Source organism: Mercenaria mercenaria, chromosome 5 (genome assembly GCF_021730395.1).
Source record: "Mercenaria mercenaria strain notata chromosome 5, MADL_Memer_1, whole genome shotgun sequence".
Lineage (NCBI taxonomy): Eukaryota > Metazoa > Mollusca > Bivalvia > Venerida > Veneridae > Mercenaria > Mercenaria mercenaria.
Genome location: NC_069365.1, coordinates 47,609,702 through 47,635,185, shown reverse-complemented (window position 1 = coordinate 47,635,185; position 25,484 = coordinate 47,609,702). Strand labels below are relative to the sequence as shown.

General features: G+C 35.1%; 3 protein-coding genes across 3 annotated transcripts; all 3 read left to right on the top strand.

Annotated features, from left to right (window-relative positions):
• Nucleotides 1-2,299: 2,299 nt before the first annotated feature.
• On the top strand, nucleotides 2,300-6,221 carry LOC123558969 (uncharacterized). Its single transcript, XM_045350794.2, has 6 exons — nucleotides 2,300-2,550; nucleotides 3,270-3,625; nucleotides 4,031-4,187; nucleotides 4,592-4,675; nucleotides 4,961-5,059; nucleotides 5,593-6,221. Exons 2-6 carry the CDS (start codon nucleotides 3,285-3,287, stop codon nucleotides 5,899-5,901), a joined length of 990 nt encoding a protein of 329 aa, XP_045206729.2. The 5' UTR covers nucleotides 2,300-2,550; nucleotides 3,270-3,284; the 3' UTR covers nucleotides 5,902-6,221.
• Nucleotides 6,222-8,081: 1,860 nt separating this feature from the next.
• On the top strand, nucleotides 8,082-12,351 carry LOC123557139 (uncharacterized). Its single transcript, XM_045348423.2, has 6 exons — nucleotides 8,082-8,608; nucleotides 8,939-9,141; nucleotides 9,565-9,727; nucleotides 10,476-10,565; nucleotides 10,704-10,790; nucleotides 11,165-12,351. The coding sequence occupies exons 1-6, from the start codon at nucleotides 8,306-8,308 to the stop codon at nucleotides 11,465-11,467; spliced, it is 1,149 nt and encodes a 382-aa protein (XP_045204358.1). The 5' UTR covers nucleotides 8,082-8,305; the 3' UTR covers nucleotides 11,468-12,351.
• Nucleotides 12,352-12,492: 141 nt separating this feature from the next.
• LOC123558379 (uncharacterized) lies at nucleotides 12,493-25,216 on the top strand. Its single transcript, XM_053543433.1, has 7 exons — nucleotides 12,493-13,299; nucleotides 13,911-14,052; nucleotides 14,349-14,845; nucleotides 15,058-15,253; nucleotides 16,037-16,132; nucleotides 21,142-21,237; nucleotides 22,080-25,216. Exons 1-7 carry the CDS (start codon nucleotides 13,169-13,171, stop codon nucleotides 22,371-22,373), a joined length of 1,452 nt encoding a protein of 483 aa, XP_053399408.1. The 5' UTR covers nucleotides 12,493-13,168; the 3' UTR covers nucleotides 22,374-25,216.
• Nucleotides 25,217-25,484: the final 268 nt, after the last annotated feature.

Here is a 25,484-nt window from a genome sequence, read left to right as displayed (position 1 = left end):
CCTACAAGTTTTTCTTTAGATTCAATTTTCATTGACCGTTAAAGGAAAAATACCAAGTGAGCCAAAAAATAGTTTTCCTTTGGGAATTTTAACTTAGACAGTGGGCTCGGTGTGCCTCATTATGGTTCTTGGATGAAGATGAGTGTAGCTTGTCGAAGTAATTTTCGGTATTATCTCCCTGTATCTAATAACTTGACTTACTTACCTCTTATTCGAATTATAACTGCAAAAATAAAGTACATTTTGTACATAAGATTAGATATTATAAGTAGTTTGTTTATCAACAAGTATCCTTCCATAAATATGTTTTCAACGTAAAATGAATTGAGCATTGTAAAATCTTCTGGTGTTCACATATTCAGTCGTAAAAAGCATCGATTGAATGTCTCGAACATTTCCTTACCGTATTAGCTCAAAGTAAAATACAGAGGCCTAAGAAATTAAAAAAAGAAAAAACTATATTAACAAGAAAATAATTTGCGATTGTTGAAACGTTTTTAGGAGAACACTTCAAGTACCTCGCTTTACCAAACTACGTTGAAACAGAATACAGATCAAGTTTATTGTGAAGTTATAGGCCGTTCTTAAAATATGCTGCAAATATGAGATCATTGAAATCGCCATATGACATTCAAAGAAAACCAAAAGGTATAGAGGTGCATTTTTTTACCAAATCAAATAAAACATCTGTAAACATATTTACCTGACTTTACACAAAGTGTAAAAAAGCAAAATGACATAAATGTTGTTTCAATCTAACTGACAAGCTTTAGGCAGCTTTTCACATTTGTTTCATCGGAGTCGTGGCTCAATATCTCTTATCTGAAAACTTTACACTGTAGACTGACATGGGCAACCGTAAAACATGTCACAAATAAATGACAGTTAAATTGTAAGAATTATTTTGCATAATGATAGAGCTAACAACGATACTATCCTTTAGAAATTCAGGATAGACAAAATGTGTTTGTGCGTGGTATAAAATGATAAAATCAGCTTCCAGTTTTTGGATTCTTTTTAATTATGGATTTACGCCTACGAACCTGAACATACTATTTGACAATATGATATACTAGTAAATTATAAAGATTTACTATTGAAAATGTTATTAATATCTATATTTAAGAGTTGTTCAACGCGAACATGTTTCCAACACCTTTATTTTCGCACCTTTTATGAAAAGTGGTTTAAGGTCCAGCAAAACCCTAATTTAAATTCGCTGAAGTTTTTAGTTAGATCTATATCATGTTTTCAAAATTTGTGGTTTAATCAAATACTCAGCTAAGACAAAGAAATACATTATCCTCCTATTCTTTCGAGTTTATACGAATCAAAGTGTATTACTTTCCAAACTCCCTAATAAAGCTTTGATTGTACGGTGCATCTGTCAGTGAAGAAAAAGGTATGAAAGAAATACAGGTAGTAGTTTTTGAAATCATCATCAATAATCATACTCATTTTGTATAAAGTGTGTGACAAATTACAATCATATTTCTTTCTTGCATCTTTTCAGAACGTTTTCATTGATATGCTTTTGCATTGACATTCGTAGTTTACAATTCGTAATCTATGGTCCATATCGTTTTTATATTTTATTTAATGAAAGACGATACATACAGAATGGGGGAATGTTATGACCTGACCACGTGTAATTCGTTTGATTAACTATTTATTCAATATAAATTTTCGAAGCTTCTTAAGTTTCCTTGTGGAGAAACACAGAATGTAGCCCGCCCGCTTAGCTCAGTAGGTAGAGCGTTGGACTACGGGTCGCGGGGTCGTGAGTTCGATCCTCGGGCGGGGCGTATGTTCTCCGTGACTAATGGATAAAAGACATTGTGTCTGAAATCATTAGTCCTCCACCTCTGATTCATGTGGGGAAGTTGGCAGTTACTTGCGGAGAACAGGTTTGCACTGGTACAGAATCCAGGAACACTGGTTAGGTTAACTGCCCGCCGTTACATGACTGAAATACTGTTGAAAAACTTGAAAAACGGCGTTAACACCCCCCCCCCCCCCCCCAACACAAAACACACACACACACAGAGTATGTAATAGCTATTAAACGAGTCCATTACTAACGGAAATGATTCAATATTTTTTCATAGAGTAACATATACTTCTGCAAGACCAAATAATGAAGATGCAAAGGTCAAATAATTTATTCAGAACTTAGAATCTCAAAAAATGACATGTTAATATAAAGTAGAAATTTCAATGAACACAGAATGACCCCCCAGGTCTTTTTAACTTTCTTCATACTTCATAGAAAAATAATTGTACATATACTGCGAGATCAGCCTGAAACTTTTACATGCGTCTAAAACAGAACTTGATGTCGAGTGGGGAAAATGGAGTGCTGTTTGCAGCAGGAAACACCAAAACAAAAGCATAGATAAACAGATTATTGTGAGGTTTCTTGATAGATTAATAGAACTAAAGCATAAAACGGGTCGTGAAATACCTAAGGACTTAAACGACTTGTACCTCATTGCAAAAACAGAATATGAGTACTTGAAGAAATACAGCGAACTTGCAGGCTATGTCAAGGTGAGAGTTTATATCTCTATCTATTTTATGAATTGTAAACTCTGCTTATTTTACTAGTCGATAAATGGTCACAAAGAGATCCATAGAAAGTGATATTCAACGCAATATGTATTATGTTTTCGTGTATTGAATAATAAGCCGTATATGCTTAAGTCAAAATAAATATACTGTTCTGTTCTGTTATAGTCCTGTAAACAAATTTGAACGAGCAATTATTCTTCAAGGTAAACTCATTTGCTTTACTAAATATGTATACTAGTAGATATGTCAAACACCAGCCAGTTATAACTGCTTTCTGATAAAAAGCAGCCTCGTCGAATTTCGATAAATGTAACTGAGATATTAATCAAACTGCTGAGTCTTAAGTGTAGTAACAAAATAAAATAAAATAAACTTATTGTATGATAATATCGATCGGTGAATATCCATGTCTATAGACCTGACCAAGGGCCATGAATTTTGACGTTCACCTCATCATCAAACGATATCTATTCAATATTAAATGTTATCTGTTATATGTCAAAGTAAAACAAAGAAACAAATTCTGAAATATTATAAACTAATTCACGAAAAAGGTTGTTGTTTGCATGGTATTTATCCTTCCATAACAAGGATTTAAACATTATTACTGTTATTGATAAAGTCTAAAGATTTTGAATTTATAAATAACGGAACGGTCCGTGATATTTTTTAATATAACATTTGTCAATAAATTTCAGAGTCCTCAAACTAAAATGGAAAATAGAAACCCGAAAGGTGGGCCTAAATCAGTGTCTGAGGAAGAAAAGATGCTTGCGGCTCAGCGTGTCTACAAAACTAATTCATTCAGCAAACAGCAGGAACTAAACGAGACCAATGACCTATCAGATCTGAATAATATTCAGGGCCCTCATATAACTGAAGAGCAAGGACCAGACAATGAAGCACCCACTCCGACAGCAAGAGACTCTCAAAGATCGCCAATGGTGTGTAGATCGAATATTTCGAGTGAATTGCCGGTCAAATCGGAGACTGTTAGCGCTGGGGATATTTCTGAGGATACTGGAACTCCGGACGCTAGCCAAACTGAATATATGTGAGTACAGAGTTACCTGTTCCGTAACAGGGTTATTTTCTCTTAATTTCTTCTTAGATACCTGAATATACCTTTTATAAAACAGAGCAATCTGAAGAACTCGGATGGTAGTCGAATACAATTCTTAAATTTTAAATTTCGAATTTATTCATTAAAACTAACTTGGGTAAATTCTGTTTAGATTTCGGCCATCCTAGAAATAAATATTCGAAAATTTGCTGTATTGATTTCATGTATTGACTTATTCATACAACGTTTTATAACATCATAGTTAACAAAACTTACAGCAACATTTTTAAACAAGCTTTTAACAAATTTCAAACCCAAAACATTCATTTGCTATTTACTCAGTGATTACATGTTGTAGTTAATGTCAAAAGTACATGTATTCGGTGTTGTTTTCAGGGAACAAATTACGTCTCTGTCGAAAAATAGTGGACCTACCGAAATTTCGAAGGTATATCAGTCAGTCTATACAAATGACTGGAATAAGATATTCAGCAGCGTCAGGAAAGAGAATAGTGAGAGACATTCGATTGAATTTCTTAAGGAAATTCTAAAAGTAAGTGATAAAAGTTAGTTCTTGAAATAACGAAAAGTATACTAGCTTTATGTAATTCAACATGTGTGTATTTTCTCCAACATGCAATTCCTAATGAATTCAAACTAAACTTTAGACCGCTAGTTGTTACCTTCTTAACCCTTATCATGCTGGACACGATTGATTCTGCCTTTGCGACCTGTGTAGATCATGATCAGCCTGAACATCCGTGAAGTCTGTTCATACTCTGCACTGTTCGCCATTCAGTCAGTATCTTTTTAGTATGCACCCATTTCAACAGTAAATGGTACTGTTCAATTGAAAGACGAACAAGTTCATTATATAAATTTAGCAGGGTAAGGGTTAACTTAATAGTAATCGATTATATTCCAATAGAGTGAACACGTTAATTTTCATCTTTACAGTTGTCGTATGATACAAGTGTGGAGAATGCAAACAGTCAGATTGAATTGATGATGAAAGAAGCGATGGAACTTGTTCGTGGAGAGGTATGATATACTGTCTGCCTATACTATTACGCTTTATATTCCGACGTCCGCACGGCTGGCTCAGTAGGTTAAGTACAAAATGAAAAGAGAGGCCGCGAGTTCGATTCCTAACTGTGACAATCTCGCAGAACAAACTATCGCATGTATTTAGATCTGTTTTCCTTTAAAATGTCTTTATCATTCAATAGGTTTTTAATATTCTTAGAGACATTGATCTTTAGATTGTCTCATTTTTGAATGTCGAAGTAATTCTGTTGTTTTATGGCTTGAATATTCTACTTTCAGAAATCTCCTACAGACAAGGCAAATATGCAAGGAGATGTTGAAATTCTAAAAGAATATAGACGTATGAACTCTACCTTGTCTTTACCATACCTTAAACAGGTATCATTATTGTTGCGTTTTTAGAACTTATACTAATTACAATCGTTATAACAGTGATGCGACTTATTTCAACCATTATTATATGATACAATTCTTACGTCATATACTGCTTTTCATGACAAGTTTCAAAAGTTCAAACACATCCAGTGAAACCTGTTATCTTGCATGTTATAGATTTCCGGTATTTCTACTGGTCAAGCCACGTAACGTGCGAAACTTGTATGTTTCTAATCGGGTAAGAAGACATTTGATTGGGACAAAATGACTGACACCTGGATATTGTAATAGTATTGTTGTTAGCAAGCTAAAATAGTTACATGGTTTGTTGGTGATATCAATGTCAGTGCAAGTTTCACTCCTGCCTTATATTGATTATAATTATCTCTCATCTGGTCCCCAAAAATACCATGCTGCTGATACTATTCTGGTAATAAAAGGTTCTGATCATGGGATAAGTCCTCGAATTATTGACATCTGAATGCTTCACTTACATGTTTTGATATGATTAAAACACATTAATTATTATATTTCAGAACTTCTTTAAAACACATTTACCATTGTTGCAACAGAAGTATTCAATACCCGGAGATCCGGTTCCGAGCAAAAATTTGCTTAAATTTGTATCGAAATGTGTAGAAGTTACATGGTTTGCTTGTATCCACGATCCGTCTTTGGTACTCGGCTTTAACTTTGAACCTAAACGGGTGGAAGAGCTTAATCAGGCAGTTACTTCTTTCAAACCTGATCAGAAAGGAAGGAGATTGCAGTATATTGTATGGCCACCGCTAAGACTTTACAAGGACGGACCGATCATTAGCAAAGGCGTAGCTGTTCTGATGTAACCCTTATATATACCATGAGGATAGTTCAGTTGAATGATAGAATATTATTTTAAAACCTGCAATGCATGATATATCTCTTACATATACATTTGAACAGTCTGGGTTAAATTTACTGACATTGAACTTGTTGGTTTAATAGCTATGATACATAAAATAAGGAAACATTTGGTACATTTCTTTAGTAATATAACTGTACATGTATAAAGAGCATTATTTATAAAACCACATTGCTCAGTTGAACTGCAAGATAATATGTTAGCATTCAATTATTGGCAAAACGTATTTCTTGATTTGTGACAGACAATAAATCATGTCCCTCAGTTACTGTTTGATTTATTAGATACATACCGAAGCATTGTTATATGAGTTTTAGACCCGTTTTCTACAATATCATTTCAATTATTCGTTAGCGATAAATAGGACCAGCGTATTTCACAATTTTTACAACAAAAATTGGAGTTGATATGGCGAGATAATTATTTTAACGCTGAAAATGCCTGAATTTATACTGGCTACGGTTATCTTTTTTTAAATAGAAATACTTTTTGATGATAACTTCTATAATTTCCTGTTTATTTAAATATTGTTTGTATATAAATTTTACAAATTTCCATATATTGATCCACCAACCATCTATTGAGTGAATTAGAACGATGTAGAGACCGTACAAGAGTTCTTCGTGTACTTTGACTTTTGTAAACATAATTGGAATGAATGAATGACAGTCGATCTTAGTCATAATAATACTGATTGAAAGCAAATGCTTATAACTTCGTGAGATGCAGAAATGTATTTAGTTTGTAACTGTAATTTCCTACCGATTAAAATCCTCTCGAACTTGTAAAATTATTGATTAAATTTGGCCAAACCCACTGTCTTTCCTGTCGCCTGCTGCTAGAAGGGCAAATATAAAAGATTCGGTGTAAGTTATATTTCATTGGTATTGCCAGTTAGTAAATTCATACTCTAAACAAACACGTTTGAGAAATATGGGCAGTTTTAACTCCTTAAAAATGGTGACAAAATTGGAACTTTTGTTTTTACACGAAAATTGCCGTTAGCTAACAAAGTCAATACACCGATAATCTGGGGTACACCAAACATGATGTTACTATCACAAAATTGTTCGAGCTCACGTAATGTAGTCTATAGCTATAGATGCTGCTGTTATAGCAAAATTGTAAAGTGTCTGCCTTAGGTATGAGAGGTTCTGGGTACGAGTCCCGGTCAGACCTTGAATATTTGCATTATATTACAGCATATTTGAAGGTTATCAGACTGTTCTAAATGTTTTATATTTTTAGTGAACAATATATGAGCCGTGCCATGGGAAAACCAACATAGTGGCTTTGCGATCAGCATGGATCCAGACCAGCCTGCGCATCCGCGCAGTCTGGTCTGGATCCATGCTGTTCGCTAACAGTTTCTCTAACTGCAATAGGCTTTGAAAGCGAACAGCATGGATCCTGACCAGACTGCGCGGATGCGCAGGCTGTCTGGATCCATGCTGGTCGCAAACCCACTATGTTGGTTTTCTCATGGCACGGCTCATATAATGGATAATTATTTAGCAATCCAGAACACTGTTGAATGTAAAATGAAATACATTCAAATAGAAAATACACAATATATTATGGGGTTTCTGCTCTATATGTGCATGAAGAGTTACATTTCCTTTGACACAAGATTTTCTTTTTTATGAAAATAACATACGCTCATAACTACACACTTCCGGTTAAAAAAATGTAAATATAAACTATTATTGAGAAATATATGGACATTTGCCTGCATTTCAAAGCTTTTTAACTTCAAATTAAATTATGTTCAATATTTACTCTCTGGTGTTTTAAAAAGAAACACAGAATAGACGAAGCATAACATTAATTTTCCCGCATGAAATATCGAGCAGATGAGCATTATATACATATCATATAGTTAAAGATTCGACTAGTGTTTATAGGTATTTAACTACTTTTAAGAGGTTGTGTTTTTGCATAAGGCTTACCGATTTATGGTGTTTAATTTTCTAAGCAAATAAGAATTTTACAGTTTGATAAAAAATAAACGTTCTTGGTCGACCGTATTAATACTTCTTAAAGTATCTTTTCCTATATTTTAGTAAATCCTTATTAAAACAAAGAAGTGGGACCCGTCTGCTATATTGTGTTAAGCGCAAAAAATACCGTAACCTTTTATTGGGGGAGTGACAGCTTTAAAATAGTCCCAACGTAAGTGAAGCTTGTCGGGAGATATCATTCACTTGTTTTGGAGGTTTGTCACTCGATCTTATTTCTACACACACTAAATGTTAACATGCTGTGCTGTAATATCGATCCCAGCAATTGATTTTTGGAAATTGACTTTCATTTACAATTAACGTTTAATGTGAGAATATTTATATGAAATGGGGGATAAAACAGTACTAGATATGATTTTTCTGTATATATTTACCGAAAGATATTATTTAGTTAGTGCCGACTTAGTTTATGTAGCTTCAAGTGAGTGGGAGTATGTTTGGAAGTACGTTAAACCATTAAAACAAGAACTTTATGTTGATGACAGTAAAATTACAAAATTTCTCGAAGCTGCTGGAGATTCGATACAATCCAAAAGTTGGTACTATACAAAGCGACTGGGGATAGAGGCAGAATCGCAATACAACAAACTGCGGAAACTGGTACCAGCAACTGTTATAAAGCCCTTCTTGGTAAGCATTTTTTGCAAATATCCTACATTAACCGTAATTAGTAAGGACTGCATAATTTCCACATATGAAGTAAGGCTTGGTTTATGTGAATTTGAACATTTCTTTACACTTAAGACTGATACATCAATAAACGCTCATAGCTGTTATAACGGAGCTGTCCAGCTGGACATTCTACCCAGGAGTCCACCTTCAAACAATTTTGATGCACACCTTCATTAATAACTAAAATATCAACGTATGATCTAATAGATGGTATGACTTTATGCAAAACAACAAAAGAGACATAAATGCCATATTTATTTACATTTTTTATTTCTTTTTTATGTTTAGTTCAAGAACAATCAAGAAAAAAAAGCAGACTCGAACATTCCCAAGATAAATTTTCACCAGCCGCAGCAGATAGGCGTGGTGTTGTTGGCGCAACAGGAACGCAAAGACGCTGGTCAAGACAAGCCAAATGACGTCAGAGACAAATCTAAACATACTAGAACATCAGCAGACAATATGTCTACCTATACTGACCGTAGTACATTGTAAGAGCCTGTAGAACAAACTGAATAATTTCTCGTAATTATTTTAATGTCATATAGTTACAGAAAACCAAATGATAGTACTGTCAAAACAGGAGAGCAGTTGTAAGGGCTTCCTTTAATGTTGAATATATCATAAAATTGTTGTAGTCTGTAACTCACCACACGCAAATGTTTCTTCAAGTCATAATATTACTCATACCATTTGTGTTTATAAATCCAAGTAAACAATGTATTTCATAACACTGAAATAAATAAATAATGGATCTGAGCCTCAAAGAAGTTACATGATACATAGACAACGAACAGCATCTTCAACAGCATTGTGTACCATTGTGCACCATTATTCACCTCATTTAAAACCACAACATCTTTAATATTGTTTATTTCAGGTAAAATTAATATTTACAAATATGACTATTGCAGATTAAACGATAAAGTATCAACACTGCGTGAATTTTGCAGTTCAAAAGAAATTGTTGAGGAGTTAGCTAGTGTTTATAAAACAGACTGGAGAGCTGCTTTTGAGCATTGTCGTCTTGCTAACGATAAAGGAGACACACTTCGTTTTCTGCGGGACATTCTAAAAGTAGTTTTCTTCATTTTTAACTCTTACCCTGCTAAATTTATATAATGAACTTGTCCACATTTCAATTTGGACAGTACCAGGGGTGCTTACCAAGAATATACTGACTGAACGGCGAACAGTGCAGATCGTGATCAGACTGCACGGATCAAGATCTACACTGGTCGCAAAGGCAGAATCAATCGTGTCCAGCATGATACGGGTTAAACACGATGTTGTTATTTCTATGTACATGTGTACGAAGCGGCTATATATATTTTTATTTCAAAAACTCTGCACTAGTTTTTATATGTATGTTAGTTAAGCTTTTGTTAGTTATTAGCTTTCAAGGAAAGGACAAAGGATAAATTCGATATGTTATTCTCTTCAGTAAGCAACAAGGCGAAAAAACTTGTAAATTACATATCAAAATTCTATTCACTTAAATCTTTAAATATTTGTATATTTTTAATTATGTATAAAGTACCCTCAAGCAAGGAGTAGTTCATACATTTGGCTACAGTTTCTCATTACATTCAGCTTAGTTCAAAAATTAATGTCAGGCAAGGCGGCATTTAATTCCTTTAAGTAACCAACAACTTGCTGTAATTACAGGCTTTCCTATCAGTTTTATGTTATCCGTTTAGAGACTTAAAAGACCGCTCAAAAATTACATTAAACAAACTTTTGAAAACTTTAGCGAATAAAAGTCCATAAAGCGTTATACGTCGTTGAAGGAAATAATTGAAATAGCCATTCTGTTCATTTCAAGGTATCATATGAAAGAGTATGTAAGCCAATCGCAGACTCACAACTGGTTCTTATGCAACGAGAAGCTCTGAAGATTGTAAGTGGATCAAATGTAAGCACATTTATAAACTACACTACAATTTTAAAAACTTCTACGATTTGATGACTTGATTTTTGTACTACCTCATCAAAAGTAAAAAGGAGATTTGACTGTAAGTTTAAAAATGTTAAACGGTATATATTTTTTCAGCATGTGAATTCTGAATTTCCTGATAAAAGAGTACTAGAAGATTATAGGAGACAGTATGCCAGTCTCTCTCTGAAATACTTAAAACAGGTAACTTGATCTTCACTGATGTATTCAGTAATTATTTCATTGACTATTAAAAATTAGCATTTGTTTACAGTTGAATGTGACTCTAATTTTTTTTTTCAGAAGTAAAAATGTTCTCTAGTTCTTTAACTAGCAGCCTATTGTCAATGATATATAGAGATAAAATAAGGACCATGAGTTTCTATTTTGTGCTGCAATATGATTTTCCGGTGTAATAACTAATAAGTGATAAAGTTGATGCATGGGTTAGTAAATGTCCATGATTATCCCACTTGGCTGACTCGATGGAAGTAAAATTGGATTGTATAAATGGAATTGTTTTTTTTTTTTATTTGCCTCTAAGAACAAATCAATACAGACTATGATTTTCTTTTCAGAACTTTTTTGAAAAGCATATGAGAGTGCTGTTAAAAAAGCATGACATAATTTATAAGAATTTGCCCGTCGACGAAGAAAATGTTGACATATATGCTGCTAAGTGCGTTGAGATATCTTGGTTCATGTGTGTACAAGACCCACCAATGGTTTTTCAATTTGACATCAGCAACGAAGAAGAGTTGAGATACGTATTCCGGCAATTTCAAGAGCATGGGCATCAATTTGACTACATAGTTTGGCCCGCTGTTCGGCTTTTTGAAAATGGCAAACTCTTGGAGAAAGGCTATGCCAAATTTCATTAAAAAAGGAGTGTCTTGTGTAAGAACAGAATGAATGTAAACATCTCATGTGAACAGATTAAGTGATGAAAACCAGATTGGTAAATGTTTATTCATTGCTCAACCTTTGACCTCCGTGAATATCATTTTCTGCTTTCCTTATTTCGGCAATATGTATTCCTTTTAGCACTTTCTTCACTTATCGTGGGCGTTTCAGCTTTAATGCATTTCAAACAGACGCTCTGCATTCAAACTGTTATTCAAAACACGCATACAATTATATATTACCCATAATGGGTTCTACTTATTGTTAACTTGCACATGTTTAAAAGTTAACATTCACATTTTGACAGAAAACTAAAACTGAGAGTTTGAAAAATAAAAGAAACAACATAAAATGAAAACTGAAAGAACAGTGGCGCGTTTCCCTTAGACATAGTTTCGAAAACTCGACAGTGATGCTTCATTCCCCGAGATCCTCCTTTTGCACAGTATGCTAAAACATCGATAGAAAAAGAAGAAGTAAATGTTGACGTATGCGCTTCTAACATCGCGGAGGGATATTGATTAATGTATGTACAAGATCGACCAATCGTTATCAGTTCGACGTCAGCAACGAAGAAGAGTTGAAACACGTATTCTGGCAATTCAAGTGCTTGGACATTAATCTGACTACACAGTTTAGACCGCTGTCCGACACTTATTCTTCTTTTCACGAGATTTTCCTTTCTACAGTATACTTAAAACATCGATAAGAAAATAAAAAGTAAATGTAATAGATTGGTTAGTAAGAAAAAGAACTAAAATTAGTTGTCCTGATTTAGGTAATTTTGAATGTATGAAAATATTCTAAAAATATATAGCCAGTGCTTTCATTTGTTTTAGTCTAAATAAAATTGTGCATTATATTGCCGTTGTTTTTATCTTAAAACATCACTATCTCCAAAACGCTTCAAAATAATAAAAACACTGACAATAAGACTGTTGTTTGTATTCGGCTAATTAGACACAAAGTTATTTATTCAATTTTGAAATACATGATCAACGATACAAATTCGATTTATGTTATTTAAGTCCTGACAAAATTTGATTTAGTTTGAAAGTGAAACACAGATAGCAGAGTTAAGGAAGTTGTTAACCGTTTGTGGCGCTTTTGAAATTATAGCAATTTCAATTTTGTTTTACCTTTTTTCTATAAATTCAATGACACATATTATTTTATATCAAACTCTGTATGAATGAAGACTTTTACCAAATCTGTGTACTAGTAGCTAATACAGCTTTCATGTTACAATAAAGGGTATAGATTTTTAACTGATGTATACGGTGTTTATAAACTATTCGTATCAGGACACGGCCAAAGGGATGTAACTGCTTTTTTCAGTTAGCTTTTTTCTATCACCTTTTCTCAGTTCTTCATTTTTCAAATTGCATACTTGAATGAAACGTGATATGCGACAATTTGCCAAGACAAAAGAAGTTAACGCTTCTATAGAGCTCTACCAATCGATAGTAAGGTTAAATAAATAATATGGAAAAAAACAATGGTATTTAAATACAAAGTGAAATTGATAGCTTTGATCATGTCCGTCGTATATGTGTGTAAATGTGTTACTCGTGTGTAATTACAACATCATAACTTAAAAGACTGTGTGTTTGTTTGTTTTTTTATCTGATTACACCTGAAGTACACATTTTGTTTTATTGCGCTATTTAAATTTCATTATGCATCATCAAATGGATGAATTGCAGTGGAGCATAGAAACATTTTTCTATTACTTAGTTACCGATAAATTCATGATGATTCCTAAAATAATGGACCTTGTCAGCAGAGAGTACATTAAAATGATTCAAAGGTGAGCTACTTCCGTTATTCTGCTATGTTTTGCCGTTGAAACTTACATATTTTATGTATATTCAGATAATTTTTAAGATAATTTTAGTTGCTTTTATTGTGTATGTCATCATTGCCTTTTCATTTTTTTTTTTCAAATCACAACAGTTCTAATTTTACTATACCTTATCGATTACTCTATTAGGCTATACATTTTCATATTAGATCTATTAAATTCAAAATAAAATTAAGCGAAATTTGTCATTATAAAGGTAAACTTTAAATACAAGTAAACGTGCAGACAGCGTATTCAGCTGAATAGTGCTCCTTTAAATAACAAAGCGCTACCATATGTAAATGAACCTATTTCCACGATAACGCTGATTTAAATAACGGTTCACTTAAAGTAATTTTAATGTACTGCTTTACAGTGGTCTTGTTTTTCTTCACCTTATTAGTTAGTCATCTTGCCTCAACATTACAGTATTTGATGCTAAGGCGTTTTCAAGCTCAGTCATCTCCCAATCCTGACCAAACTAAATAAATTTGCCATACCTGTCCAAAATCCCATGTTCCCCGTTTCATACGCTGTGAACAGTTATACAGTATCCTATTTTACCACAAAAATTGCAGGCTAACGTCTGATGAGAAAAGGAATCTGTTTACCATAGAAGCCGTGTTGAATGATGCCCATCAACAAAACTGGCGACAGGCTAAACGAAATCTTGATGGAGCTAGACTACAATACCAGTATATCATTCTACCCTACTGGACGGTAGGTTTGGCATGTCTAAATTTACTACATTTTATTCTGGATATACTAATAATGGCTTTTAATGAAATGTAATATTTAAGCAATTTGAATAAAACACTCAACGGGACTATAATTATGTTCTGGTGACAAATTCTGGTGACAGATTCGTACAAACCGTTTGAGGCAATCATCAAATAAGCATTACAGAGCAACACATATCAAAAAATGGAGAAAAAAATAGCTTAAATGCTCCCACCGGATATCTAGAATAACAACCTCCCTTCTTAAGGTTACTTTTAAGTCATCTGTCTTTTCAGGAAGAGAAAGAACAACATGATCGGCTACAAGATCTTCAACTGAGAGCTAAGGCTCAAATTCATCAGCACCACTCTAAGAAAAGAAAAAGTAAAACATCGAAAACTGCAACAAAGGAAACGGAAAGGACAGATTCTAATAAGAAATTATCAATGAAGCAAAGATTATTCTCTAAAAGCAGGGCTAGTGGTTCAGAGACTGTTGATGAAAATAGTATGAAGAAAAACTCAAACGAAAATGGATATGTGACAAGTAGAACTGAAAATATTGTATTACCCAGCATTAAACAAGAAAATCAGAAAGTTTCCCAAAAGCCAGTCAAAGAAAGTGATGTATTGTGCACAAGGCAGTCAAAGAGACAGCAGTCAGTAAGACAGCGTGTGCTTGCTGGCAGTAAAACAAGCGACGAGGCTGATACAATAAGCACAAGACAGTCTTTACTTAGTGGTGTTCTGGAGATAGGGACAACTGGTCAAGATATTTCTTACATAAATGACAGGTACATTAGCTGCAAAGCTTGTCTTCATCAATGACCTAAGTACTAAATGCTATTTCTGCACTTTGTACTTACCGCATTTATAATCATGAATACAAAAGGTTCAAGAAAAAATTGAAGCACTCTCGTTTTTCATTTTATTACAATTTCTGACTTTAAACCTTGTGGAGTACGAGCGTTCACAATGTTGAAAATTGTTAATTATTTTATTTCAGTCAAAAAATGAAAGCTGAGAGCCCCGATGAACCTGATCATTCAGACACTATAGCAGAAAAAATTGCCGAAGCTTTTAACGAAGTATATGAATGTGAGTGGCAGGATGCATTTAAAGAAATAAAGAAGTTGCAAGCAGGAAAGCAAAGTCCAATGAAGGACAGGGATATAATAAAGTGTTTGAGAGAAATAGTTTTGGTAAGACAAATGTACCGTTTATTCCCAAAGTAATACTTGTAAATTCTTACTTGAAGTAGCAACAGATGTCCACGAAAATAAATTACATATTTAGATGTATACTTTAAACGTGGGAATGTGAGTTTAAACTATTAGAAAATAGGCAATGAACGCTATGATCTTTAACATTGTGTATACATTGTATTAGGAGCAGAATTGATCACTAGATCTATGTTTAACTTTATTTTCTGCTGAAGCAAGCCTGTTCTCTCAGAAATCGTTTAACAAATCAACAGTTAACACTGTTTAATAATTTCCAAAACCAACATCGCTACTGTCTGCTTGCTAATGGTCCAAGGGAGGTAACCGTTTAAATATTATGTTATGTTATACCCAACAAAAGCTGTGTCGCTATTAAGTTTACCCTAGTTATTTAGAATTTGTCATCAAGAAAAAAGTATTTTTGACTTTTTAATAAAAAAAACACACTTGATAAATTTACTCGTAGAAGGTGTTAACAAGAACAGGATTATAATTAGATGAAAATATGTTTGGAAAATACATACAACTCTAATTTCAATGTCAATAAATATACATGTACTCATCTAAAAGTAAAAGGTTGCGCTGCATTGCATTCTTTTGGCACACATAATAATTCTATATTTTGTACTTAAACTTTATTTTAGAAAGACAGAATTTAACAAAAGTGTAAAAAAAATAGTGTACACGCTTATACAATTTTCAGTATACAAAGACTGAATTTATATATACAAAATAAGTCTGTTTAATTTTACAACATTCTAGAAAACGTACTCATTTTGTACAGAGGAATCAACAAAACAGGTTACACTGATGGAACAGGCATGTGTTTGCATCATGACCACGGGGGAACTAAAGGGCGTATGTACCTTTCTATTGATACCTTGCAAATACTTCATCATAAGTACAGGAGAGCTAAAGGATGTGTATACCTCTTTTATTTTTTCTTTGCAAACACTTCATCATAAGTACAGAAGAACTAACTGGTGTGTGTACCTCTTTCACTTTTTCCTTGCATACACTTCATCATAAGTACAGGAGAACTAACTGGTGTAATACCTCTTACTTTATCTTGCAAACACTTCATCATAAGTACAGGAGAAATAACGGGTGTGTGTACCTCTTTCACTTTTTCCTTGCATACACTTCATTATAAGTACAGGAGAACTAACGGGTGTGTGTACCTCTTTCACTTTTTCCTTGCATACACTTCATCATAAGTACAGGAGAACTAACGGGTGTATGTACCTCTCTTACTTTTTCCTTTGCATACACTTCATCATAAGTACAGGACAACTAACGGGTGTGTGTACCTCTTTACTTTTCCTTGCAATACTTCACATAAGTACAGGAGAACTAACGGGTGTGTGTACCTTTACTTTTTCCTTGCATACACTTCATCATAAGTACAGGAGAACTAACGGGTGCGTGTACCTCTCTTACTTTTTCCTTGCATACACTTCATCATAAGTACAGGAGAACTAACGGGTGTGTGTACCTCTCTTACTTTTTCCTTGCATACACTTCATCATCAGTACTGAAGAACTAACGGGTGTGTGTACCTCTCTACTTTTCCTTGCATACACTTCATCATAAGTACAGGAGAACTAACGGGTGTTGTACCTCTTTACTTTTCCTTGCATAACTTCATCATAAGTACAGGAGAACTAACGGGTGTAGTACCTCTCTTACTTTATCCTTGCATACACTTCATCATAAGTACAGGAGAACTAACGGTGTGTGTACCTCTCTTACTTTTATCCTTGCATACACTTCATCATAAGTACAGGAGAACTAACGGGTGTGTGTACCTCTCTTACTTTATCCTTGCATACACTTCATCATAAGTACAGGAGAACTAACGGGTGTGTGTACCTCTCTTACTTTATCCTTGCATACACTTCATCATAAGTACAGGAGAACTAACGGGTGTGTGTACCTCTCTTACTTTATCCTTGCAAACACTTCATCATAAGTACAGGAGAACTAACGGGTGTGTGTACCTCTCTTACTTTATCCTTGCATACACTTCATCATAAGTACAGGAGAACTAACGGGTGTATGTACCTCTCTTACTTTTTCCTCCATACACTTCATCATAAGTACAGGAGAACTAACGGGTATGTGTACCTCTCTTACTTTATCCTTGCATACACTTCAGCATGAGTGCAGGAGAAATAACGGGTGTATGTACCTCTCTTACTTTATCCTTGCATACACTTCATCATAAGTACAGGAGAACTAACGGGTGTATGTACCTCTCTTACTTTATCCTTGCAAACACTTCATCATAAGTACAGGAGAACTAACGGGTGTGTGTACCTCTCTTACTTTATCCTTGCAAACACTTCAGCATAAGTACAGGAGAACTAACGGGTGTGTGTACCTCTCTTACTTTATCCTTGCATACACTTCATCATAAGTACAGGAGAACTAACGGGGGTGTGTACCTCTCTTACTTTTTCCTTGCATACACTTCATCATAAGTACAGGAGAAATAACGGGTATGTGTAACTCTCTTACTTTATCCTTGCATATACTTCATCATAAGTACAGGAGAACTAACAGGTGTGTGTACCTCTCTTACTTTTTTCTTGCATACACTTCATCATAAGTACAGGAGAACTAACGGGTGTATGTACCTCTCTTACTTTATCCTTGCAACACTTCATCATAAGTACAGGAGAACTAACGGGTGTGTGTACCTCTCTTACTTTATCCTTGCAAACACTTCATCATAAGTACAGGAGAACTAACGGGTGTGTGTACCTCTCTTACTTTATCCTTGCATACACTTCATCATAAGTACAGGAGAACTAACGGGTGTATGTACCTCTCTTACTTTATCCTTGCAAACACTTCAGCATAAGTACAGGAGAACTAACGGGTGCGTGTACCTCTCTTACTTTATCCTTGCATATACTTCATCATAAGTACAGGAGAACTAACGGGGGTTTTTAACCTCTCTTACTTTTTCCTTGCATACACTTCATCATAAGTACAGGAGAAATAACGGGTGTATGTACCTCTCTTACTTTTTCCTTGCATACACTTCATCATAAGTACAGGAGAAATAACGGGTATGTGTAACTCTCTTACTTTATCCTTGCATACACTTCATCATAAGTACAGGAGAACTAACGGGTGTGTGTACCTCTCTTACTTTTTCCTTGCAAACACTTTAGCATAAGTACAGGAGAACTAACGGGTGTATATACCTCTCTTACTTTATCCTTGCAAACGCTTCATCATAAGTACAGGAGAACTAACGGGTGTATGTACCTCTTTCACTTTTTCCTTGCATACACTTCATCATAAGTACAGGAGCACTAACGGGTGTATGTACCTCTTTTACTTTTTCCTTGCATACACTTCATCATAAGTACAGGAGAACTAACGGGGGTGTGTACCTCTTTTACTTTTTCCTTGCATACACTTCATCATAAGTACAGGAGAACTAACGGGGGTGTGTACCTCTTTTACTTTTTCCTTGCATACACTTCATCATAAGTACAGGAGAACTAACGGGTGTATGTACCTCTTTTACCTTTTCCTTGCATACACTTCATCATAAGTACAGGAGAACTAACGGGTGTGTGTACCTCTCTTACTTTTTCCTTGCATACACTTCATCATAAGTACAGGAGAACTAACGGGTGTGTGTACCTCTCTTACTTTATCCTTGCATACACTTCATCATAAGTACAGGAGAACTAACGGGTGTGTGTACCTCTCTTACTTTTTCCTTGCAAACACTTCAGCATGAGTACAGGAGAACTAACGGGTGTATGTACCTCTCTTACTTTTTCCTTGCATACACTTCATCATAAGTACAGGAGAACTAACGGGTGTTGTACCTCTCTTACTTTTTCCTTTCATACACTTCATCATAAGTACAGGAGAACTAACGGGTTGTGTACCTCCTTACTTTTCCTTGCATACACTTCAGCATAGTGACAGGAGAATAACGGGTGTATGTACCTCTCTTACTTTTTCCTTGCATACACTTCATCATAAGTACAGGAGAACTAACGGGTGTATGTACCTCTCTTACTTTTTCCTTGCATACACTTCATCATAAGTACAGGAGAACTAACGGGTGTGTACCTCTCTTACTTTATCCTTGCAAAACACTTCAGCATAAGTACAGGAGAACTAACGGGGTGTGTACTCTCTTACTTTTCCTTGCATACACTTCATCAAAGTACAGGAGAACTAACGGGTGTATGTACCTCTTTACTTTTCCTTGCATACACTTCATCATAAGTACAGGAGAACTAACGGGTGTATGTACCTCTCTTACTTTTCCTTGCATACACTTCATCATAAGTACAGGAGAACTAACGGGTGTATGTACCTCTCTTACTTTTTCCTTGCATACACTTCATCATAAGTACAGGAGAAATAACGGGTGTATGTACCTCTCTTACTTTATGCTTGCATACACTTCATCATAAGTACAGGAGAACTAACGGGTGTGTGTACCTCTCTTACTTTTTCCTTGCATACACTTCATCATAAGTACAGGAGAACTAACGGGTGTTTGTACCTCTCTTACTTTATCCTTGCATACACTTCATCATAAGTACAGGAGAACTAACGGGTGTGTGTACCTCTCTTACTTTATCCTTGCATACACTTCATCATAAGTACAGGAGAACTAACGGGTGTGTGTACCTCTCTTACTTTATCCTTGCATACACTTCATCATAAGTACAGGAGAACTAACGGGTGTGTGTACCTCTCTTACTTTTTCCTTGCATACACTTCATCATAAGTACAGGAGAACTAACGGTGTGTGTACCTCTCTTACTTTTCCTTGCATACACTTCACATAAGTACAGGAGAACTAACGGGATGCGTGTACCTCTCTTACTTTTTCCTTGCAAACACTTCAGCATGAGTACAGGAGAACTAACGGGTGTGTGTACCTCTCTTACTTTTTCCTTGCAAACACTTCAGCATGAGTACAGGAGAACTAACGGGTGTGTGTACCTCTCTTACTTTTTCTTTGCATACACTTCATCATAAGTACAGGAGAACTAACGGGTGTGTGTACCTCTCTTACTTTTTCCTTGCAAACACTTCAGCATGAGTACAGGAGAACTAACGGGTGTGTGTACCTCTCTTAGTTTTTCCTTGCAAACATTCAGCATGAGTACAGGAGAACCAAAGGGACCTATGGGAATGTACCTTGCTTATTTTTTCCTTGCAAAAACCTCATTATGAGTACAGGAGAACTTAAAGGTGTGTGGACCTCTCTTTGTTTCCTTGTAAACACTTCACCATAAGTACAGAAGAACTAAAGGGTGAATATACCTTAAAGTTTCTTGTTATTTCCTTGCAAACACGATGAATATACCTTGCTTAATCTTTCCTTCAAAAGAAACATCATCATGAGTACAGGAGAACTAAAGAGTGTATGTACCTTTCCTATTTTTTCCTTGCACACACTTCATCATGGCCACAGGGAAACTAAAAGATGAATGTACCTTGCTTATTGTTTCCTTGCACTTCATCCGAAGACCGACCGAAAAAACATTCATTATGGACAACGAGGGCTCCTGTCCAGTAGCTTTAAAGACTTTAATCTAAAATTCCAAGTTGCCGCATTCATTTGTACTGCGATAATCATGCAGACATTATTGAAATTGTTATCTTCAGATATGCACGCAAAGTTGTGTGTCAAAATATAAAAATGTAGAGAATATAAATCAAGACATTTTAAAGTCGGTTTAAATGTCAGACTTAATAGAGCGTTCATATATATTAGTCCAGTACATTTATGGCACAATTTAACGTAATACATTTGAATTCATTGTATTTCGTCAATTTTCCATGTACTGTATTTGAAATTTTACTATTTCCAGGCCCAAGATTTCAAGTTGGTGGATTCAGAATATAAGGAATTTATCTTCGAATATAGAAAACATATGGCTGATGTTTCTATATTTCGTGTTCAAAATGTATGTATTTCTAGCGTCGATGAATCCTATGTATAGTTCTTTCATAATTTACATGAGTGGTTCTCAGTGTAATCTTAAGATACCTTTGCATTTATCTTTTAATCTAACTAGGTAATAAGTTCAGTTACAGCATCTGTTGGCGTCTCAACATTGACAAAACACTTAATTAACATTTGAGTGTGTTTAACGTCAAATTTCTTAACAATATTAAGACTTCTTACATAAATCGCCGGTACATAATCTGTGCTATAAGACCAGTTCATATTCAATGCATATTTACTGGACAAATGAGACAAAAAAGAAACAACTAAAAATTAAACCTTAAAAAATATTTCTAAAGTGGTGTTTAAAAGCACTTATTGAATGGCTTACCGGTTAATGGTAAAAAATGTTGGCCCTCGGTTCTTCGGACCTCTGAAAAAAAGTTTTGACTTGACCGGCATCCGCGCAGTCTGGTCAGGGTCCATGCTGTTCGCTGACGGTTTCTCTAATTACAATAGGCTTTGAAAGCGAACAGCATGGATCCTGACCAGACTGCGCGGATGCGCAAACGCACTATGTTGGTTTTCTCGTGGTGCGGCTCATATAATGTATCATACGTTTCTTTACAAAATTGAAAATGTTCAACTTAAATTTCGAAAATAATTCAGACATTGTCTTTGTTTGATTAATAATTCAGAACAAATTGATGGAGTCTCTCTGGTACTTGAAATATGTCATGGGCATAACCCAAGGGAACTGATTAAAATCCTATTACTAAGATGTTCATGGTAAGGACTTTACAGTGAATAGAAAGAACCAATGACATCAAAATTTAAATTTGTCTTTTTTTATTATTGCAGATATTTGTGTTCAATTACCTGGACAAAATCTTAGATAAGTACAGTTTAAAGAGAGCCAGCAAATCAGCTTTATCGGCGTACACAAAGAAATGTGTGGAATTGTCTTGGTGGATGGTCGTTCAATGTCCACCAATCTATTTGTTGCCTGGTGATGAAGACGGCTTATTTGACAACAAAATTTACAAGCATTACAAAAAAGGAGGAAAATTCAAAATAATCGAGTTTATAGTATGGCCTGCGCTATTTACTAAAGAGGGTGGACCTGTTTTGTCTAAAGGCATTGCACAAGGATAAAATTCCACAAACAGCTCTACCCTTTTGACGGAAACCCAAAAGCAATTACTGTGAAATCATTTAAATTCGCTGGCATGAAATTTCGCGCAAACGTGGAAAAGGACTGTTTCGCGCGGGCTTTAATTCGCGCATTTTCAATTTTAGAAATGAAAAAATAAAATAAAAAAATAATAATAGCGCGGTCTTAAATTCGCGCATCGGTCCATGCGCGAAATACGCGAAAATTCGTCCTACGCGAATAAAAATAATTTGCAGATCTGTCTCCGTACAAGTTCACATATTCTTGTCTATGATTTTATCTATCCTTGTTACAATCACATCTTCTCATCTTATTATTGTATGAAATGCATGTTTCATCCGTCGGCCTATCCTTAAGGTGAATGTCAGGAGGGGTCAAAAGAATCTTGAAACAGTATGCTGTCCTGCCTGGGTCATATCATTGTATTCTCTTATTCTGATTTTACTTTAACTAGTCACAAATACTTCCCACAGTACAGTTGTGTACACTCAGTTCCAAAAGAAAGTGTGCACTTAGTTTTCAATTATGTTTTCTCGGTAATTTTCATGAAAACTTATAATGTTTGGTACCAAAGTTTAAATCAGTTCGTAAACAAATTGGTGTGCATTTTAGATTTTGAGTTATACCTGAGAGTTAGTGTGTGAAAAAATGAAACAAAAACGTCGGGGAGTTTTCTGAAATATTTAAACTTAAAAAGTGCACACTTTCTTTTGGAACTGAGTATATGTTGTGCAGAATCTGTCGTTGAGTAGTCAAAGTCAAAGTCAATAGGGGTCAAGAGGGCCTCATAAAACCAGTTTATTGGGTCATATTTTTGTCGACATCAGTATTTAATTATTATTCGTGCGATTCACGTTATACAGCTTCCTTTACTTTAACTTTGCAGAAGAACAGCAACATCGCAGTGTCTGTTATTGTCAATATCATTATGTCAAACGTGTCACAGATATTCGCTTCCTACTCGGCCAGATTTTGTTATCCGCATTATGCACGCATCTTCGGCCAGTGACAGTGGTTAAAAGGTTATTGAATATTACATGCTCTTTCTTCTGACGAAATTGCGACATTTGGAGAACAGTATCAGTACTTCTGTCTTCAAGGACAATGTCAGAGGCGGTCTAAATGGTCACAGATACTTCACTATAACCTCTACGCAGGCTTTGATTTTCATTTTCATACTGGTTTAGGAAATAGTGTAGTCGTTGTCTGGACGCTCCGGAACATATATCATTGTCTTTGGTGAAGCAAATCCTCCCATCGTTTTCGTACCTAAAATTATTAACATGATGTGTGCATGAAATTAGCCGTACTGACAACATACTTACTGAAATCAGACGCACAGCAACAGATGGTCTGACTAGGGCACTGACAACTGACGTACTGACAACAAACGTACTGATACCAGGCGTAGTGACAACAAACATTCTGAAAACAAACGTACTGACAACAAACGTACTGACACCAGGCGTACTGGCAACAAGCATTCTGAAAACAGACGTACTGACAACAAGCATTCTGGAAACAAACATACTGACAACAAACGTACTGACACCAGGCGTACTGGCAACAAGCATTCTGAAAACAGACGTACTGACAACAAGCATTCTGGAAACAAACATACTGACAACAAACGTACTGACACCAGGCGTAGTGGCAACAAGCATTCTGAAAACAGACGTACTGAAGACAAGCATTCTGAAAACAGACGTACTGACAAATGCACTGACAACAGACTTACTGACAAGTGTTCTGATAACAGAAGTACCAACAGTAGCCATGCTAAAAAAAGATGTAATGAAAACATGCCTACTGACAACTTTTTTCATGACATCAGACTAGTTACAACATACTTAATGAAAACAGGTTACTGACATCAGACTACTGACAAGAAGCGTACTGACAATAGACGTACAGAAGAACAGATGCACTGATAACAGGCGTGCTGACCACAGACTACTGACAACAGATGTAATGGAAACAGATGTATTGATAACAGCCGTTCTAGCAACAGACTTCTGACAACAGATGTGTTGATTACAGACGTATTAACAGACGTACTGATAATAGGTGTATCGGAATCATTGTACTGACAACAGATGTACTGACAACGATGAAAATGGTTTGACCCTAGAATAAAATCCCGATTGCATAGTGCGATTGAAACACTTATCTGTTTTACATTTTCTGTAGTATATTATTTGAGATTATTTGACGTTCTGTCTGTTAATCTTAAATGCAACAGGAATGATATGACAGTTCAAATAAATTCATATTCGTTTCTCTAGCAAACCTATGTGTTTTTCTCTTATTTTTTGTTTTTTAATTATTTATTCGTTAAATCTTTTTTCTTCTTTTTTTGTTATTAATTATATAACAGAATATACACAAGAATGAATAAAATCATTGTCCAAAATCTGGCTCATCTACGTACCTTAAGTCCTTTTACTAATGGCTGTGACTAAATACAGAGTTGGTGCACCTGTGATATATTACAGACTCCGGTATATACCGGATTAACTAAATTTGAAAGAAAATATCTTAAATGTATATATTTTGTAACCATGGTGATACTAACCCTAACCTCTAGTCAGTATATTATGCATTTGATACACTAAATGCGTGCGGACATGCAAAAAAATGTGTAATTTTGCCGTGCGCTCCAATGGATAATAATTCCGCGCCTGCGCAGAACGGCTGCACCAACTCTGCAATGAGAAACATTCTTTACTAATTAAGGTAGCAGATGGCGGTTTTTTCTAGTACTTCGGACTTCCGAGCGATGTGGCCAAGTCAGACGGCTTCCGATATCTTACGAGATGCAGACCTGAAAATAAAAAGATACCGGTTTACATCTTACTTGAAGAAGAAATAAAATACATAGTAAACTTCATACAAAGCATAGATTTTTAAATCCACAAGCCACCTGAAAGATAATTTCAGCCCGCGAAAATACATGACATTTCAGCCCAAATTAGCCATATCTCCAACTGGCCTTAAAATGTAAGGGGAAATGATAGAGCCAAATGGCCACTTGCATTCTGTACTCAGTTTCAAGTATTACTTGCAGAGCTGGACAAAAATACCTGTCAACC

Excerpts from the sequence above, each read along its gene's own strand:
- LOC123558969 (XM_045350794.2), top strand. The coding sequence starts at position 3,285 with ATGGAAAATAGAAACCCGAAAGGTGGGCCTAAATCAGTGTCTGAGGAA. Across the intron at positions 3,626-4,030 it reads GCTAGCCAAACTGAATATAT|GGAACAAATTACGTCTCTGT; the intron begins GTGAGTACAGAG and ends TGTTGTTTTCAG. Across the intron at positions 5,060-5,592 it reads CTTTACCATACCTTAAACAG|AACTTCTTTAAAACACATTT; the intron begins GTATCATTATTG and ends ATTATATTTCAG.
- LOC123557139 (XM_045348423.2), top strand. The coding sequence starts at position 8,306 with ATGGGGGATAAAACAGTACTAGATATGATTTTTCTGTATATATTTACC. Across the intron at positions 9,142-9,564 it reads TATACTGACCGTAGTACATT|ATTAAACGATAAAGTATCAA; the intron begins GTAAGAGCCTGT and ends TGACTATTGCAG. Across the intron at positions 10,566-10,703 it reads AGATTGTAAGTGGATCAAAT|CATGTGAATTCTGAATTTCC; the intron begins GTAAGCACATTT and ends ATATTTTTTCAG.
- LOC123558379 (XM_053543433.1), top strand. The coding sequence starts at position 13,169 with ATGCATCATCAAATGGATGAATTGCAGTGGAGCATAGAAACATTTTTC. Across the intron at positions 14,846-15,057 it reads ATTTCTTACATAAATGACAG|TCAAAAAATGAAAGCTGAGA; the intron begins GTACATTAGCTG and ends ATTTTATTTCAG. Across the intron at positions 15,254-16,036 it reads GTTTGAGAGAAATAGTTTTG|AAAACGTACTCATTTTGTAC; the intron begins GTAAGACAAATG and ends ACAACATTCTAG.